General features: G+C 50.6%; 1 protein-coding gene across 1 annotated transcript in view; it reads right to left on the bottom strand.

The window, feature by feature from the left end:
* Positions 1–2,658: 2,658 nt before the first annotated feature.
* Positions 2,659–17,967, bottom strand: part of ANKRD16 (ankyrin repeat domain 16) — a 16,215-nt gene continuing 906 nt past the window's right edge. Inside the window, exons 2-7 of the mRNA XM_010292963.1 lie at positions 14,774–14,994; positions 10,638–10,680; positions 9,465–9,573; positions 7,649–7,810; positions 4,403–4,481; positions 2,659–2,843 (exon numbers count right to left, since the gene is read on the bottom strand). Of these exons, the coding sequence (XP_010291265.1) occupies positions 2,683–2,843; positions 4,403–4,481; positions 7,649–7,810; positions 9,465–9,573; positions 10,638–10,680; positions 14,774–14,994 (775 nt within the window). The 3' untranslated portion in view covers positions 2,659–2,682. The remainder of the gene's footprint in view (positions 2,844–4,402; positions 4,482–7,648; positions 7,811–9,464; positions 9,574–10,637; positions 10,681–14,773; positions 14,995–17,967) is intronic.

Genomic DNA, 17,967 nt, shown 5'->3' with positions numbered 1-17,967 from the left:
CGAAGCCGTGCGCCGGCTGCCAGGCTCCGCTCCAAGCTGCCTTCAGCGCTGCGTGGCACCAAGCCCAGCTCCCGGGCTTTCTCCCCGGGGACCAGGCGCCCGTAACCGTCTCTCCACGCCAGATGTCTGCCAGGAACGCAATGGGGGTTCGCACACCCGCGGTCTAGCGCCGCCGAGCTCTTCCCAGCATTTTGCAGCACGCTCTCGCGGACATAAAGGTGTCCTGACCCCTTGCTCCCACCTTGCAGCGAGTACGTGACAGCAAAAAAACCAAGACAGACAAGAAGGGCTCTTCCTCAGGCTAATTTTGCAGGCATACAACTGAATCCACGTTCCTTTTCTAAGGTCCTTTTGCACCTGATCACCCATGAGGACAACAGCCAGTTTGGTTTTACCCATCTTTTTTATTGCCTGAGGGACAGATTTAAAGGAAGGGTAAATAAAAGACAGTGCTGGAGACCTGCCATTACGTCTCGCTTTTGGATGAGAGCACAGTGCCTGAGCTCCCCATCCCAGGCAGACAGGCCCTCTGCTACTGTCCATAAGCCTTTGGAGATCAGTGAAACCTTTCAAAATACTGCAAGTTTTGTGTTTTCAAGGTATTTTCCATGGCCAGGAAAGCTAGAGAGAGGCATTTGAAAACATTCTCACTTGCTTTCTCATAAAAGCTTAGACTCGCAAGCAATCTGAACTTGCTGGCAGGGATACGGGGAGGAAACAGCTATTCCATGGTTTGCTAACATCGTGAAAAGTGGGAATAAAGCAGCCCCTTGCATTTACTGGGTGGCAATATTGCCATTTGCTGTATGGAGGCTGGGGACAGATTTATGGAAGGATTCAGGGCCTTTAGAGGAATAAAGCTACTTCCTCGCCTGCCCAGGAGCTGATACGGCGCCCATCACCCTGCACCGTTAGTGCCTTCCAGCATCAATCCATTTTTCCTCCCTGGTGGAGAAGAATCTCATTCACAGATGGATAAACAAGAGCGGGAAAGACTGGCAAAAAGCAGGTCTTCACAGGCACATTTGGAAGAGTCTTAAGATGCTACCAAGCCCTGCTTCTCCCCCTCCTGCAAGCTATCAGCCCCTTCTCACAGCCCCCCAAATTATTTTTGTGAGCGTGCTGCCTCTCCTCGTGCAACAGGAGCTGGCAGAGGGGAGGAGACCCGAACCCTGCTGTGAAGGCTGTTTGACTCAAGAGGAGCATGGTGCTGTTGTCGCTCTGGCTTAGGATCATCACGGCAAATTCTGCTCCAGGGACCGTGGGATGGGAATTTCTCACTCGGAGCTCAGCATCGTCTTAAACCCATCCAGGAGCACGTGGGTCGTGCGTCAAACCACGATGCGAGCACCACAGCTTGGGCAGAGCAAAACCTAGCTCGCTCGCTCAGTTATAGGCCTGTCTGCTTTTTAGCATCTGCTATCGCCAAACCCGTGGAATCCTGTTGTTTTTTATGTCTCGACCTTACATATAGACAGGGGTGTGCCATGTCTCTATGCAAAACCAAATTTATAATTCTAGATGGATACAAATAAACCAAACTGCTACAGTAGCTCTCACCTTTATGTGTATTCCAGGCTGTTAGAAACTTACTGGCTACATTAAGTATTAAACCATTTCCCCATACACTTAAAAAAAAAATATGCTGCTCTTTGAAGTTCATTGGTGGTGAGAAGTGCCAAGCAAGGCTGTCTGGACTAACAGATAACCTCTTTTTTAGCCTGCTCCAAAGACCCTTGAAGTCACTGCAACCTTGAGGTCTTACTATTGATTTCAGCAGGCTTTGGAATTAGGTTTGGGCCATGAAAAAGGCCATAAGAGGTTGGTGCAGCTTGAAGACTCCCTGCACTTGTCCTCTGCAGCTCAAACCCGATGAAAGAAGAGTCCCCAAGGGCTCACTTACGCTGCACTGCACTCGGCCTCTCAGGGGCTACTGAAAGAGGTGGCCACTTAACTTAAGAAATGAGTGATGAGTAGGTCCATTAAGGGCTATAAAAATCAACGATCCAGGCGTATCTTCTCTTTCAGGATGTCCATTGTATGGAAACATCCCATCCAGAGCTTGGTAGGCTCCAGTCAGTTCAAACCATGCAGGTCCTCAGAGGTCACCTAGCAGCGGCCCATGGGGCACCTTCCTTTGATGGTTATACTTCAGGGAGCTGTGGCTTCAGCTGTTTGGACATGCTGGGTGCTGCACAAGACGACGTAAGTTCAGCCCCGAAATCTGGAAGTGAAAGAAGAACAGTTGGTGAAACACTGGCACAGGTTGCCCAGAGAGGTGGACAACCCTGAAAACATTCAAGGCCAGGTTGGATGGGACTCCAGCAACCTGCTCTAGTTGAAGATGTCCCTGCTCACTGCAGAGGGGCTGGACTAGATGGCCTTGAAAGGTCCCTCCCAACCCAAACTATTCTGTGGTTCTATGATCAGCCATAAATTTACAAGGATGGGATCAGTACAGAAATGTGACAGCCCAGACCCATTACATCCACTATCTTTTTGAGATAATCCTATTTAAAATATGTTTTCTCTTAAACATATTTCGCAGGTGTCAAGCTTGGTTTCTCTGCTCAATTTCTGAGCAAAAATCCCATCATTTTTGCCCAAATCTGAATAGTTGTTAAGCAATAACTAATGTACCATGCTGAAATGAAACACGTTTTCTTTTTTTCCCCGTTGGTCTCACGCGCTGACATTCGTTTCCTGGAAAACCTGGATGACATCTGGCTTCCTCGCGAGCTGCCGCGCCAGCGTGCCCGTACCATCCGGGGCATCCTGCAGCCCGGCACCGAGCAGGATCCGTGCGGCATCCGCCTGCTGCCCAGCGCACGCCGCGTGCAGGGCTGTGGGGGAGACAAGATGTCGGGACAGGAGCAGAGATGGCCTGGTGGGTTCAGCCTCAGCCCGCTTCAGATGTGAACATCGGATTTCCAGGGAAGGAAACCGAGTCAGCAGAAGAAACACACCAAGGATGAAAAATGACTTTTCCCAGTTGCAACACGCAGCCAAGCAGCCGTGTGACGGCATGGCAGGGCTCAGCTGCCGCAGCCGCGCACATCTGCGGCAGCGATGGCACGACTAAACCTGCCCAAGCAGGGGACACGTCCTCTTCCACACCCAGCCATGCTGGTAGAAAAGCTACCAGCCCACCTTACCCCAGTCTTCCCCTCACAGGTTACTAGTCCCTCCAATCCATCAAGCAGTACTAACCTGGCTGAGCCAAAGCTAACGAGGTTTGCAGGGAGTAAATCAGAAAGGTTTCCATGCACTGCGTGCAGCAGAAGGCATCCCACAGGAGGAGGGTGAAATAAGTCCAGCCCAAGCCCCAGCTCACCCTGCAGACCCCTCCGACAGCCGGCACGCTGAGCCAGCGTGGCTCCAGCACAGTTCAGCGGTCCTGTTACACTTGGCTTGTGTAACAGGGTGAGCCAGCCTCGATCTCCTGGCCTAATCCTGCACAGGGGTGAGTATCTTTTATGCTGAGCATCATTAGGTCCTGCCGCAGGCTGATGTTGACCACAGGGTATCCTGATCCCCATGGATAATCCATGCAGGACACTTTGCAGGAGTGGAGTCTGGGTGAGAAGTGGCCCAGGAGCACTGACACTAACGCAGCAAAGGAGCTGGGCAACGGGGCAGCCGATGGGCATAAGGAGCCACCACGAACGTCCCAGGGTTGGATGAGTTCAGCAGAGCTCGAATTTACTCACTGAGGGGGTGGAGGGAGAGATCGAGAGAGATACAAGACTGTTCATGCTCGCCGCTGAAGCGTGTTATTAAGCAAACCTGAAGACTGGGTAAGTTGCCAATTTTGGCAATGACTGAAACCATTTATATATACACTTTTTTTGAGAGAGATGCTGATGCAAGAGATGCCTCACTGGCATTACTATAGCAACTATATTTACATCCAAGCTCTCTGTCATTATTTGCTCATACGCCATCCCTAAGCAGTTCGCTAAGAGATGAGGCTTAAGAGCTTGTGCAGTTGTCGTATTTGCCCACCCTAACCACTTCAAACTGGCTAATTTCAACCAAATTTGATGGCGAGGCAGCGGTATCAAAGATATTAAGCTCCTGAAAGTTTCATGCAAAATAAGCAGCTGGGTAAAGAGAAACACCAATTAGCATCTCTGTTCCCCTATGGGGAAGGCCCCAGCGCAGGCTCAACCACGCCATTAGACATCAGAAAGTCCAGCAGGAAGACAGTCAGTGAATGAAAGCTGCAAAAAACCCCACACGTCGCACCGCTCCAAGAGCCATTTGCATACTTGCATCTGGCATCCCCTTGCACGCTCCGCTGAGCGGACGCAGCACAGGCTGCTTTGGAGGCTGCGCGCCTGCTGCTAAAGCAAGCTCTCGCTGTCATACAGAGGGTGAACAAATAGCTCGGCAGCCTTACCGGAACGGTTTTTCCCATCCTTTGCGTGGACATCGGCGCCGAGGGACAGCAGCGTCTGGATGGTGCACACGTGTCCTTCCTGCAGCGGCGAGCACGTGAAATTCAGGATCAGCTCTGCGCAATTTCTCACCTTTGCATTTGGCAGAAATAACACAGGCCTGAAAAGAAAGGAGGCCGCAAGCGATCTGTCCCTAACTGCATACAGCACCTGGAAGGGCAGAGATGCAGATCCACTCTGTCACGGTCAAATCTGGGGCTACCAGCTTCAGGCTCCAGAGGATCTTACAGCAGCTGGATATCAGGGTTGGCTGGCTGTGGCAGTGCAGATCGGGTCCATTAGTCACGGATTGCCCAGGCACAGCAGACACGCTCCTGCTACCCAGCAGGAACTGGCCACCAGAGATGCCACCAGGCATCTTCTCCAGCCCTTCCACCAGCTACCCATGAGAGGAGTCAGAGCTCGGCCCTCGGTCAGCGTGTCCGCAAGCCTTGTGTGCCGCGGCAGCAACTGCAACCCAGAGGCTGAAAAGGCAGTAAGAGGCATCCCAGGAGCATAATTCCCTCTGCAAACATTTAACACCATGTTTTAAAATCAAAAGTGTTCAATTAAGACCAACAGGGATTAAAAATCACTCTGCAGTGCGGAGCTGTCTCTGGGGATGGCGGTACAGCCAAAAACCGAGCGCGGTGCCGCGGCAGGGCAGGTGCGATGGACGCACAATGCAGTCCAGATCCAGGCAGGTGGATCTGCTTTTAGACGGCTGTAGATCCCACACGATCTTCCTGATCGTGGTCAATAGATCCACCTTGCACTGCTGGGACCTTGAATTGGGAGGGATTTGGAGGATTATCTCCCAGTGTGGCTTTGCCTTTGCCGGTGGCTGTGGAGGAGTTAACGCACAAGTGACCTCTGACAGTTAGGTGACACAACCTAAAGACATTTCTTAATAGCAAATTAGCGCACTAATTTGTCAACCGATCTTGCCTTTGCCTCTCCAGTCCTCGCTTCCAATCAAGTAACTCAATTTAATTGCTTTTAACTTCAGCTGGCCACAGAGGTGTAGGATCCCTGACTTACCGTTCATAATTGGCAGCTGGCTGTTAAAAGGACTAAATGTCAGCAAAAAGCCGCGTTGTTTTCCTATGCTCTAAATCCACTTCAAGTACCACGGGCATCTAGAGTTGCTCTTATTGAGGTGTATTTCAGCTCAGAGAGCATAACCTGTTGCTGATGTGGACTGTTGCGCATCTGCCTGTAGGTACCCTCAGGCACCGGCATTTCCTAAAGCATTACTCCGGTATTTGTAATGCCCTGCGAGAAGACGCGGAACGCTCTGCTTACACACGTCACGACCCACAGCGTCCTCTCTCTTTCCTCTGCCAGGAGTCAATTTTAAACTCTGCAGGGGAAAACACAATACAGTGCCCACACCCCTCCTCTCTGCACAAGCTTCTCCTTAAATAAATCCTCTCTCCTTAAGTAACATGCCCGATTTTGTAATTTCTTCTTCAATGCAAGGAATTAGTCTTTGTCGTGCGGCATGAGAATGGAAGGCCCTTATTTTTATCCCTACCACCCACTCTTTACCCCATTATCGTACGACCCGGTAGCATCGTCCCCCCTGCTCAAGGCTCCCGTTTCCCTGCCGCACACCCCCTCTCAGCAGCAAAGACAGCAAGCCATGAACTGCTTTAGCTGCCACAGCCTCGGCAGCAAATGGAGTTGAAAACCTAATTTGATTTTCACATATTTATAAATGCAAAGCAATAAGAAAAGAAGAAAAAAACCCAACAAAGCCACCAGCCAAACAAATGATGCTGTAAATATAAAGTGACACTGAGCCTCGGGAAGGAAGAGAAACCCATCAAATCGCTCCCCAATCAGCTGCTCGCCAAGACAGAGCTGGGATCTTCTCCAAGGCACATTATATTCCCCAATAGCCTTGCTGTTAAACGTACCCTTGGCAACCAAAAGGGCTTTCAACATGGTTTCCCAGAGCATGAGGAAGGGAAGCTGGGAGAAAGGCCTCCTTTGTGGGAGCCAGCAAATGCCATGGCTGGGTTGGGCTGGAGGAGAATACAGTTGCCAGCACTCCCAGCAAGTGTCATTGATGCTTTTGTAGGAGTGGGGCGCTGGGATGCTGCTCCGCTCGCACTACAAGTCTAGACCAGGCTCCGAGTGCTGCATGTTAAAGGTTTGACACGCAGGGATCTGAGCAGGGACCTTCCCCTGCCAGCATGCTGCACACTGTGGTGCGACAGCACCAAGCAGAAGGGAGGCAGCAGGGTCGCAGGAGGGATCCTGCTCGGCGGTGAGGCTTTTGAGATCTGCTCTGCACTCCCAGGGAGCGTTGCAGGACCCACAGCCCACCAAGCCCCACTTCCCACGCGGCCGTGAGATGGGAGGAGGAGAAAGCTCAAACAACTCTCACTGCCTGGAATTCAAAACAGCTCCTGTGTGAAGGACACAGATAATCACCTGGGAGCTCTCTCTGCCTTTCCACCTCTCCCTTCTCATGTCTGGCCATAGGCAGGCCAGAATCCAGCCTACTGGGACAAACATCAGCCATCTTCTGTCCAGCAAGCTGCTAACATGGAGACTGGCTACTGACCCGCTGGGACTCAAACCACCAGGGCTGAAGAAAGACAGCAAAAGAAATCTGAGCAGCGTTTCATCTACGTCTCCTCTGCCAGGCGAGTGAGAAGACGCTGGTGAAGAACCATCACAGCTCATGAGCTGTTGGTACCTACAGCTCCCAATAACTTATCAGGGTGGCCTCCCTTCAGGAATTGCACTTTAGTCCAAAGGCAGTGGACTGTCAGAGCAATGCTCATTAGAGGCATGGGTCAAGCCCTATCCAGAGCACGGCCAACTGGATGCGTGGCAAGGGAGCTGAGCCCTATCGTCACCCGCCTCTGCTCCCGCAGGATCCCATTCAGCCACATGCCAGGCAGGAGGGTTTACTAAGCTGCAGCGCAGTCAGCGGCGTGGGCAGGAGAGTGTCAAACAGCAACTCAGACACCCACCACCACTCTGCAGATAGCTGGACACCCTTAATGAGAGTCTAAAAACCATTAAACACAGTATAGGACTGGTCAGGAGCAGACAGATGGTGACAGAGGATGAGCTAAGAATGTAAATCCTCCATCAGTGGCGAACAACTAAACCAACCTGTTTTAGATGCCTGCTGGTGGCACACCAACTAGCAGAGACTTTGTAGAGGAAGCCTGGGAACAGGGACAAACCTTGGCTGCATAGTGCAGTGCTGTGAGCTGGAGGGTCATCACTCTCTCATTGACGTCAACACCCAGCTCAGAGACGAGGAACTGGATGGCTTCATCCTGGGCTGTGACAGCTGCCCGGTGCAGAGGTTGAGCGCCCAGCGCATCCACAGCTGTAGGACAGGCCTGGAATGGGGGAAGAGGGAAAGGGAAAGCAATGAACAGCTTGGCCAAACCTTCAAGGACGATCACCAGCCCAAGCAGAATCATGTCTGCCTGCCACAGCCACGGTGATGGCAATGAACACATGGGATGTCACCAGCAGGACTGGTACAGCTGGTAGCACCATGATTTGCAGACCAGAGCCAGCTCTCTGCTGAGCTTGTTAAGTGGTAAGCAAAACTAGTGCCAGAAGAGAACCACCAAGCCCCCTCTCTCTTCAGTTGGAACACATATGACGGGTTTCAACTCTTTAAAGCAGCAAGAAACAACCCATGTCCAACCTTTGTGCTGGTGGTGAAGAACCTGGACACAGGTAGAGGGAGGGAGATGGGCGGATGACCTCATGAGATCTCTTCTGAGAGTCTCCTAATGTGAACCGCAAAGACGTAAAATCAAGAAGGGTAACGGAAGTAATACACAGTGCACTCATCCTAAAGGATATAATCCCGCCCCTTGAAGTCTAGTGGCCCTGACTCATGGTTTTATAAAACCTAGAAGGTAGCAACACTGCCATTAGTGTTTCCAGTGCTGCTTCATGGCAGTAAGCCAGGGCACCACAATGAGGAAATTAAATAAACTATTCCATCTTCATTGTCTGAAATGTGAGACTAAAAACATAAGCAAACTTCACAAATGTTTCACCCTGTAAGGGCCAGATGATCAAAGACAAGTACGTGAATGTCTCCTGAAGTCAACAAGTATCTACGCACTCAAACACAGCCTGGGAATCAAACCATCTTGCTGGGTGAGGCTACTCACTACAGCTAAGTCCAAAGCCTGTGATCTTGAAAAGTATGGTACCACGTTCCCTGGTCCACTCTGTGCCATGCTGGGGGCTCAGCTGGCCAATTCAACATGCCAGCATGGCACAAACAGATTCACTGGTTTTGCCACACTAGCTTCCTGCCAGGCCAGCGAGCTGCACCAGTTTGGCACAGCATCCGATGAACACGAGAGCTGGCGCAGGGGAGAGGCCAAGTGAGGGCAAAGGAGAGCAGAAGGGATGCACAACCCCACCTCTGTGCAAATCAGCCGTTAGGTGGGCTCCAACCATCTCACATCAATTCAACAGTCAATAAATAATGCAGTGGTCTGTTTCCTACTACACACAATTGGCTCTAATGACATCCCTGTTATGCCTTGTACAAGGAAATCGGAGATTACTGGGAGACAACACAGGAGCAGCAGCTGCCACAAGAGAGAGAGGCCAGAGATGAGCTGCTGCCGGCGCAGCCAGACACCTCCGTGTTATCCACCCTCAGTGCTGCCATGACAGCCTCCATGCTGAGCCCCAGCACTCCCGAGTACCGGATTTGGCTTTGGCACAGCTGCCCCCGCAGCACTGGGCAAGTCCTGTCCCCCCCGCTGCTGTCTTGTCTCTCCATCTCCCTTCGCCAGCTATGGGGACACATCCCTGCCTCATGAGCTGAGTCCTGGTGGCCTTACTCGGCAAAATCTTGCTCGTCTCCAAGGTGAATTTGCCTTCTTTTGCAATTCGCTTCTTTACAATTTGGGAGTTTGGTTCTTTACAATATGGTTACGGTGAACACGTGGATTGCTTGTCCTGGTAGTTTGACGCCAGGTCATGGAGGAGGGAGGTGAGGTTTTTGGCACCCACCTGGTGTTTTTCCAGTAGCAGCCGGGCGATGTTGACATGCCCGTTCTGGATAGCATCCATAAAGGGAGTGACTCCACATTTGTCTCTGCTGTCAGGTTTGTACTGGCACCTGGGAGGGAAGACAAAAGCCAGGACAGAATTGTTGGCAGCTCTAAAATCCTTACTGCACCAGTTGCTTTGCATTGGTGGGGCAGGAGACTATCAGCAGATGGGATCGGATATGGCGTATATAAAGCCTGTCCGTAGACCTGTCTCAGTGCTTTACGGCCTGGGGTACGGTCTGCTGGGTTTTTTTGGGTCAGAGATCTGGTACTTAGCCAGTGCAGCTTGCTCAGGCTGCAAGAAAGCCAGAGATCTACAGATCACTTACCTTTCCCTTGCCCCCCAAACAGAGGATCTCTAGAAGGGGTAAGGTATGCACTAGCAGAGAGGAAAACCATATCTTCACATAATAACACCACATACAAAATCAAAGCCCACAGGTCTCACTCAGGTTAAAGCTCCATTGAAATAAGAGAAGACTGAATTAAAATTGAAAGCCTGGCTCAAATCACGGGGCTACATTTATGCTGGGCCAAGCATGGACAGGAATTAACAAGGCTGGGACGAGTCAGCTAACGGGATGCGGCTAGCAGCAGCTGCGATGCCCAGGGAAAACTGCTCCAGCTCTGGCAGCAGGCAGTGCTGGTTAGGAAGGTAACAGGGTCAGGATGGCTGGGCACGGGCTGGTTTAAATCCACTTCACAGCAGTCTCCCGGGAGTCGCAGCCTGAAAATAAAGCCTGAAAGTTGAGTTCAGCCTGGAGGAACTGCGCCCAGAACCAAGCTGCCAGAAACTTGTTTTGTTGTTATCGTATGGCCTCGGACACATCGGAGGCAACAAGAATGAATCAGCATAGAAAAAGAGCCGAGTTATATAACCGGGGCTTATGTCATCGCGAAGTCAGAGCCCATCAGAGCCCGCCCGGAGAGCATCCTTGTCTCAAAGGCCCCTAACCGGCCGTGAAAAACCCGGAGGAAAGGGAGACAGCCTCAGGATCACATGCAGGGCAGCTGGACTTCCCGAACGGCATAAATGCCCGTTGTGCCCAGGCGGCTGGAGCGAGCCTGGCAGTGGATGGGAGGCAGGGGAGAGCGGGGAGGCAGAGGCAGTGCTGGGAGGAAGCCTGCTTACCGCTCCAGGAGCAGCTCCACAACGTCAAAACAGCCGTGCATTGCTATGAGAGAGAGGAAGCACAGGGTTAATTTATGTTTTCGTGCCACTTTCCACCTACATTGAAACATAATCAGGTTTCTGACCCTTCTGGCTTACTCATGATGCAGGAAGGGGTTCCAAGAGGCTTTAAATTCAAAGCTTTTTATTATTACTTCTTTTTGGTAATTAAAACATTATCTCCAGATCTCAAGACTTCCCTTCCCCTGATCCTATAGGAAAACACCAGATAAACCAGGGAAAAAGCATGCACTGTTTGTTTCTAACTGCAGAGTGCATGCGTGAGACTGTACATGCAATTAAGCTGACACAAAGATCTTTTCTTGCAAGTACTTGTTAATCCCTGAAGTGAAATCTATGAGAAGCAAAATGAACACAAAGCAGGGAGCTGGTGAATTAGCTGGATGGCATTTCTACCCCTCCTCAGCCACTCAAGACTACCCATCGCTCCCATCTCATCGTCCTAATGAAGCATCCTCACCCAGACAGCATCTCAGAGGAAAAACGACAGTGTGGGAGGATCTGAACATCACACACTGAAATAGTATCCCTCTTTTTTTTTTTTTTAAACTATCATATTACATCAATGTAAGGACAGCCTTGATCTGGCTTTTTTTCTGCAGGTCATTTTGACAAACAAATGAAATACATTAAAGAAAAAAAAAAAAATCAAACCAAGCTGCTACATCGGGCTATTTACTCTGTGCGATGAAAGAAGGGCCCCTGACAAGCATGTGTTACCAGCAATAACCTTCAGCGGCAGCTGCACAATAGATGCTCTTTGAAAGCCCAAGGAAGGGTTCCCATCCTCCCAGATCTTGGCTGTTTGCTGCTGCTCCCTGCCCGTTTATCACCCTTTCACCTGAGCTGATGTAAATACAGGCAGAGCCACACTGTGAAAAGGATTTTTTGAAATGGAGGCTTTAAAAAAAAAACAAGCTGTGTGATGAACAAACACCCCAAGCAACATGATTACATCCTTCAACAGCAACAGAGACAGAAGAAAGCTGCAGCGCTCAGATCCACTGTTGCACTCCACTTCCTCTAATTGCATCTCCCCCGCTCTCTCGCCTCAGGCTATGGATATATGAAGCAGCAAAGCTTGAGGAATCAACTCAAAAGTAATTGTGTGGGGGAGAAAATTACCCATCATCTATCCAGGGATAACTGTGCCAGGAAGCCAGCTGGACTGGTCACGGGTTAATGTGCTCATACCCACACCCTTGGGATGTAAACTCATTGAGACAGCAGTTTGTCTTGACAAGATTTCCCCCGGCAGCTCCGGCATCATCTCCAGCCCCTCACCCATGCCCCCACCTCAGGAGCTGTGTCTGTGTAAGTGGGCTATGTGCTGGTGTGCGTGGGGATGCTGGCACCAGCACCCACCGAGCAGCAGCCCCCAGCATCGTCCTGGGTTAAAATTATGCCGGGGGCAAAAGTGGTTTGAGCTGCTCCAGCCCTTCCTGCCCGCCACTGTGTGGTCCAGGGTCTAACATGGATCAGTAAAAAGACCAGAAGTGAACCCAAATCACAGGTTGATGGCTTTGCCACAGGGAAAGTCAAACATAGGAGGCAAGACAGAGGTAGGGACACCTCCAGGAAGCAGTGAGAACCGGGCACTGGATCCCACCGTCACTGTCTGTACCCCCTATCCCAAGTGCTACAAGGCAGGGAGGAGACTAAGCTCATGGGGACAGACCTGTTAGCAGGGCCTGTAGTGATAGGACAAGGGGTGATGGTTTTAAACTAAAAGAGGGCAGATTCAGACTAGATGGAAGGAAGAAATTTTTGACAATGAGGGTGGCAAAACGCTGACCCAGGTTGCCCAGAGAGGTGGCGGATGCCCCATCCCTGGGAACATCCCAGGTCAGGTTGGACGGGGCTCTGAGCAACCTGCTCTGGATGAAGATGTCCCTGCTTATGGCAGGGGGGTTGAACTAGACGGCCTTGAAAGGTCCCTTCCAACACAAAGATTCTGTGACTCTCTGAAGGTCAAAAGCACCCCCTTTCCCCGGGAGAGTCCTCACCCTGCTCCTGACTCTGTCCCCAGACCCTCAACCCCCAGATCACAACCCAGCATCCACCTCTCGGTGGGCAAAGGGCTGAGAGGGAGCTGCGAGCCCAGCCTGCCAGCCCAGACACGGAAACACGAGACATGGGATTGAGCAGGAACAGGAGAAAGCACAAATAAACGAGGATTAGCCATTTCTCATGCAGGCAACCTGCTCCTCGCTGCCCAGCCTGAAACATCAAACAACTCATCAGCTTTTTTTTCATTCCCAGGTCAAGCACAAGGACTAAGGCGCAGCCAGTGCCCCTGGGCTGGGACTGTCACTGCTGATGAGCACAGTGCAGTGGACGGGTGACTTCCTGAGGGCTGCAGAAGAAACGGGAATGACAGCCAAGGAGCAACATACTCAACAGATTAATTACAGCACAGCAGGGGTCTCCTCACGATATCTCGGGTCTTTCCGGAGAGTCGATCCCTATTAGATTCTTTGGGAAATGAGTGTAGGTAGCTGCAGCTTTGAGCGGTGGCTCCCTATGCTCATCTCTCCTGTGGAGACGCTGCCGAGCCCTGGGACACACAGCCTAATCCCCGCTCAGTGATGGGGCATGTTTCAGATTCAGGTCAGTGACCACCCTCCAGCCCCGAGCCTGCCCCACAGCATCACCCCGACTGGCTGTCACACACCTCTCCCTTCACTGTCCGCTCTCACTGCGTCTCTGGAGGGCTGAGTTAAGGGGATTTAAGCTCTGGGAAGACACATGCTTTATCTGTACTGCCCAGCTTGCTCAGGTCTGTGGGTAAACAGACCCGATACTCTGTAAGGGCCAACGAGATGTGGCAGGACAAACTTAACTCTGCATTAACATATTTTTGGCCATTCAACTTATTAAGGGTCAGAAGACTTAACTGAGGCACACCTTGTGCATTGTTTATATTTTAAAATTAATCACTCCCCCACAGAAAGCAAACTGCCTCTGGGACACCCTTCAGCTGTTGTCCTTCTGCTCCCCACCATGTCTACAGAGGATGTCTGTGGTTCCTCAAACCAGTTCACTCCCTTTACGTGTCCTTTTAAACCAAAGAAAAGGGCAGAGAAGGGGAATCGGACACCCTGGGCTCCAATGCTAACAACAGCCCCCGTGTATTCCCAGCAGAGACTATCCTTTTCCCTTGCAGAAAGGCACTCTGGATTTCTCACCACTCAGTGCTACCTTCTTGAGAGCAACGCAAGGGTAACAAAACCTGCGATGCTTCTTCCAGAGGCCGTGCCTAAAGACCCTACGGGCTCTTCAGATTTGCCATAGCAAGCACGTGCACAAAAATGGATCATTTCAAGAGATACGTCCCTTACAAAAACTGACAAGGCTATAAATCAAACTGGTAAAAATGTCCATCAAGAGGCAGATCCCAAAAGGTGCCTCTCAGAAGCTCTGCTGGTTTTAGGACTTTTAAAATGCCAGGATATGCTTGGAGCCTTGCACATTTTCCAAATGCAATTCGCAGCTTTATAAGGCAGCAAGGAAAAGTGTTTTACAATGTGTGGGAGCTTGGACATATCTGTCACAGAGAGGCAGAGATGGAGACAAACACCCTGGTCCAAGGCGACCAAAGTCAGTGGGTGATTGTGAGTGCTCCTGGGATGGATCCACCACTCCCAAGAGAACATAACTGCTACGCACCACGAAAAACATGCTTCGAGTACAGGCAAAATCCAGTGAAATGGGAACTGAGGACCCTCACAAGCTCAGTCTTTGGCACATCATTAAGAAATATTAAGCCTAATTCTTACTGTTTATTTACCCAAAAGCAACTAAAATGAGTGTCCTGAGGTAAAACCCTGCAAAGATGCAGCAGAGCACTGTTAGCAGACTGAAGTTCAGAGAGGTGAGCTCCCACTAATGCCCACGACTAGCCTCTTTCCATTTAATTTCAATAACTTAATATTTAATTGTTTCCCTGTGCTGTTGTATCAAGATAGGTCATGCTTTGCTTCTCCAAACTAAATGTGAACTGAAACAACAGCCCTTTTTCTGCCGCAGCCTGCTCCTCTTCCAACCCATCTGGTGGCAACAGGACCCTCTTTTACCTGCTGTGTGCAAAGGTGTTCTCTTTATCATGCTCTCCGTGTCCCAGCTGCCCGGGGATGCATCCAGCAGGTACCGGAGGACCTGGGGATGGCCCTCCCGGCTCGCAATGTGGAAGCAATTCCAGCCATCCTTGTTCTTCAGCAGTGGGTTGGCTCCATGCTCTACAAGAGCTTTGATCACCTCCACGCTTTGCCTGGTACAAGCCATCATTAAGGGAGTCCTAAAATAAAGACAAGGCAAATAGAATAACCAGAGAGACTGCTGAATGAGCCTGACGGCTTTTGTTGTAACGGCTGAGCTTGAAGCATGATTTAAAGTTGTCTGTAGCACCAACTGGCCTGTCTAATAAAACAGAGCAGCTCAGTGCCAGCTGTGGTAAGCTAGCCAGAGGGAAAACTGTGCTAAAACCACTCTGAGGTAGTAAGAAACTTTGCTGGCTAAAGGCAAAGACCTTCTCCAAGCCCAGGGCTAAATTTATCATCTCACCTGCATTTGCATGCTTTGGCCGAGGCTCATCACACGCTGCATACAGACCAGGGAGATTTTACAGCACTGTTTTTTCATGCAGGTAATACAGGGTCTGGACTTTTTGGGATGGTTGAGACACAGCTGTTAACATCAGCGTTTCTTACCCCAGTCAGTCACGCAGCCAGGCAGCTGTGGCTGCAGCCAGCAAACCACAGACAACTCCACATCTCCTGGCAGTAGGGCATGAGTGTACGAGCAAATGCCACTCTGGAACATTTCTGGTGCAGAGCAGCTGGCCTAAACATGAAGCTTTTCACAGCTTTATCCTGTTTCACATGTCTGCGAACAACCTTTGATATTTAAAAACATTTTTACAAGCTCCCCAGAGGAACAGCATCTTCTCCATCCCACAATCTCCAAGCTGTGCCTTGCACTGATTATGCGTGTGCTCCTGGAAATCCAGTGGGTACATTTGGCAAAAAAACATGGCAAATGGCCCATCTCACCCTGCTTTCAACCCCGTATCCAGCAACAACCATGTTATAATCCACGTGTTGCAGATTAACAACCACCCCAGCTCCTGCTTGGCAGCAGGGCAGGTTCACCACTGAGTTTCTCCTCTCCAGTGTCCCGTTATCTCCTTGCCCATCCTTCCCCACTGAGGACCAGTAGGTTGCTGGACCTGCAGCCTCCTTTGGAGGAGGGAGCTGCAAGCCATCAGGAGGTGGGTGTTAGCCGAAGGTTCACGGTTCACTTGCAAGGCAAAGCGTGGGTAACTCGAGGTGGCGAACCCAGACATCTCCTGTGTTTGGCTTTACTTAAGTGACTAATTTCACCGACCTCACCAGCACCAACCCCTGTTTTCCTTAATTACAACATCCTGTAACAATAATAGTTTAACTGCTGCAAGTAGGAGCTGCATTATCCATTTTATCTGTCTACAAACTCGACCCAATCGTTGAACACCGGGTGCGCACACAGGTTGGACAGAAACCTCTCAGCTTTCCCAGAAAAGATGAACACTTCTCCAGCATGGAGAGGGCTTATCTCCTCTTCACCAACCCACATACATCAGCTGGGAGAAAAAAAAAAAACAAACCAAAAACCAAACACCAAGCCCATTCCTCATTCAGGAAAAGCTGTGGCACAAAAACTTCTCACTGCACAAGGAATAAGGACTCATGGGCCTAAACTGCAGGGAGAGAGATTTGGCTTAGACTTTAGGACAAATGCTCCAGTTGTAAGGACAGATAAGGACAAGAAGAGGGTGCTGAGAAGGCAGATAAAAATCTCCAGCGATGAAGATTTTTAAGAAGAGATTAGACACACATCTGCTGTGAACGATGGGGTAGAGCTGAGCCCAGAGCTGCGTGTTTCCTGCAGCTCCGTTTCTATACGGTGCCTCAGATCGGCGTACATTTTCAGTGCAAATGAGACTTTGTCCAAGGGCTGGGACATGGCGCTAGCAAGCACGTAGCTCCCCATTTTTAATCCGTGGATGGAAGGATACTGCAGGCCTATCACAAAAACCAAGCTTGCCCACACGTCTGCACACAACTCATGAGATCCCTGCCTCCCTCTGCTCCCCGTGATGTCAGCACGACGCTGGCAGAGCCTCAGATTATGAGGACTGGGATGCTGCCTTCATTATTTACCTTAGTTAAGCTTCAAAACCACCTCCCCAGGCTTTAATTTGTGGGCTGGGGAGAACCTTTGCTTTCTTTTGCAAGGCGGTACACAGGAATCTCCCCCCCCCAAGAGGGGAATTTGACATTAATCAGGCCTGCTGCTTGTTGTGGATTAGGCTTTGTATTTTATTCCCAATTCTCATTCCCTCATCATTTGCTTACCTGTTACCCATGTAACCAGGCAAACAAAAGCCTTGAAGAAACCAGTTGTTTCGTGGGTTGTCGAGGCTGTTGTTATCATATCAGTAGCAAATCTGACCTAAGAGGCTCTGTTTGCAGGGTGGAAACAGGAGGAAAACTTACTTTTTATCTTCTTATTTCAGTTTCTGAGGACCAGGACACAAAAATGTGAATCAGTACCACTGATTCCCATCAAAGAGGGGAGTGAGAAAAAACAAACAGGTGCAGATGAAAGCTTTTAAATTGGATCTGCTAATGAAGCAGTAATTTACTTCTAATTCTAAGAATTCGTAACTTCTACGATAAACACGGGGAAATCAGTGATAGGGCTGGAGTTTAGTCCATAAAGCCAACCATATCCCGGGCTGCGCCCAAAGCCATGTGGCCAGCAAGTCAAGGGAGGGGATTCTGCCCCTCTGCCCTGCTCTGGGGAGACCCCCCTGCAGTGCCGCGTCCAGCTCTGGAGCCCTCGGCACAGGAGAGACATGGACCTGCTGGAGCGGGGCCAGAGGAGGCCCCAGCAACGCTCCGAGGGCTGGAACAGCTCTGCTGGGAGGACAGGCTGGGAGAGCTGGGGGGGCTCAGCCTGGAGCAGAGAAGCTCCGGGGAGACCTTCCTGCAGCTGCCAGGGCTGAAAGGGGCTGATAAGAAAGATGGGGACAGACTTTTTAGCAGGGCCTGTTGTGATAGAACAAAGGATGATGGTTTTAAACTAAATGAGGGCAGATCCAGACTAGATACAAAGAAGAAATTTTTGACACTGAGGGTGGTGAACCCCTGTCCCAGGTTGCCCAGAGAGGTGGTCAATGCCCCATCCCTGGCAACATCCCAGGTCAGGCTGGACGGGGCTCTGAGCA

The sequence above is a fragment of the Phaethon lepturus genome, unplaced genomic scaffold, assembly GCF_000687285.1.
Source record: "Phaethon lepturus isolate BGI_N335 unplaced genomic scaffold, ASM68728v1 scaffold6668, whole genome shotgun sequence".
Classification (NCBI taxonomy): Eukaryota; Metazoa; Chordata; class Aves; order Phaethontiformes; family Phaethontidae; genus Phaethon; species Phaethon lepturus.
Note: the sequence above shows the minus strand (reverse complement) of the source record. Positions and strands in the feature narration are given on the sequence as shown.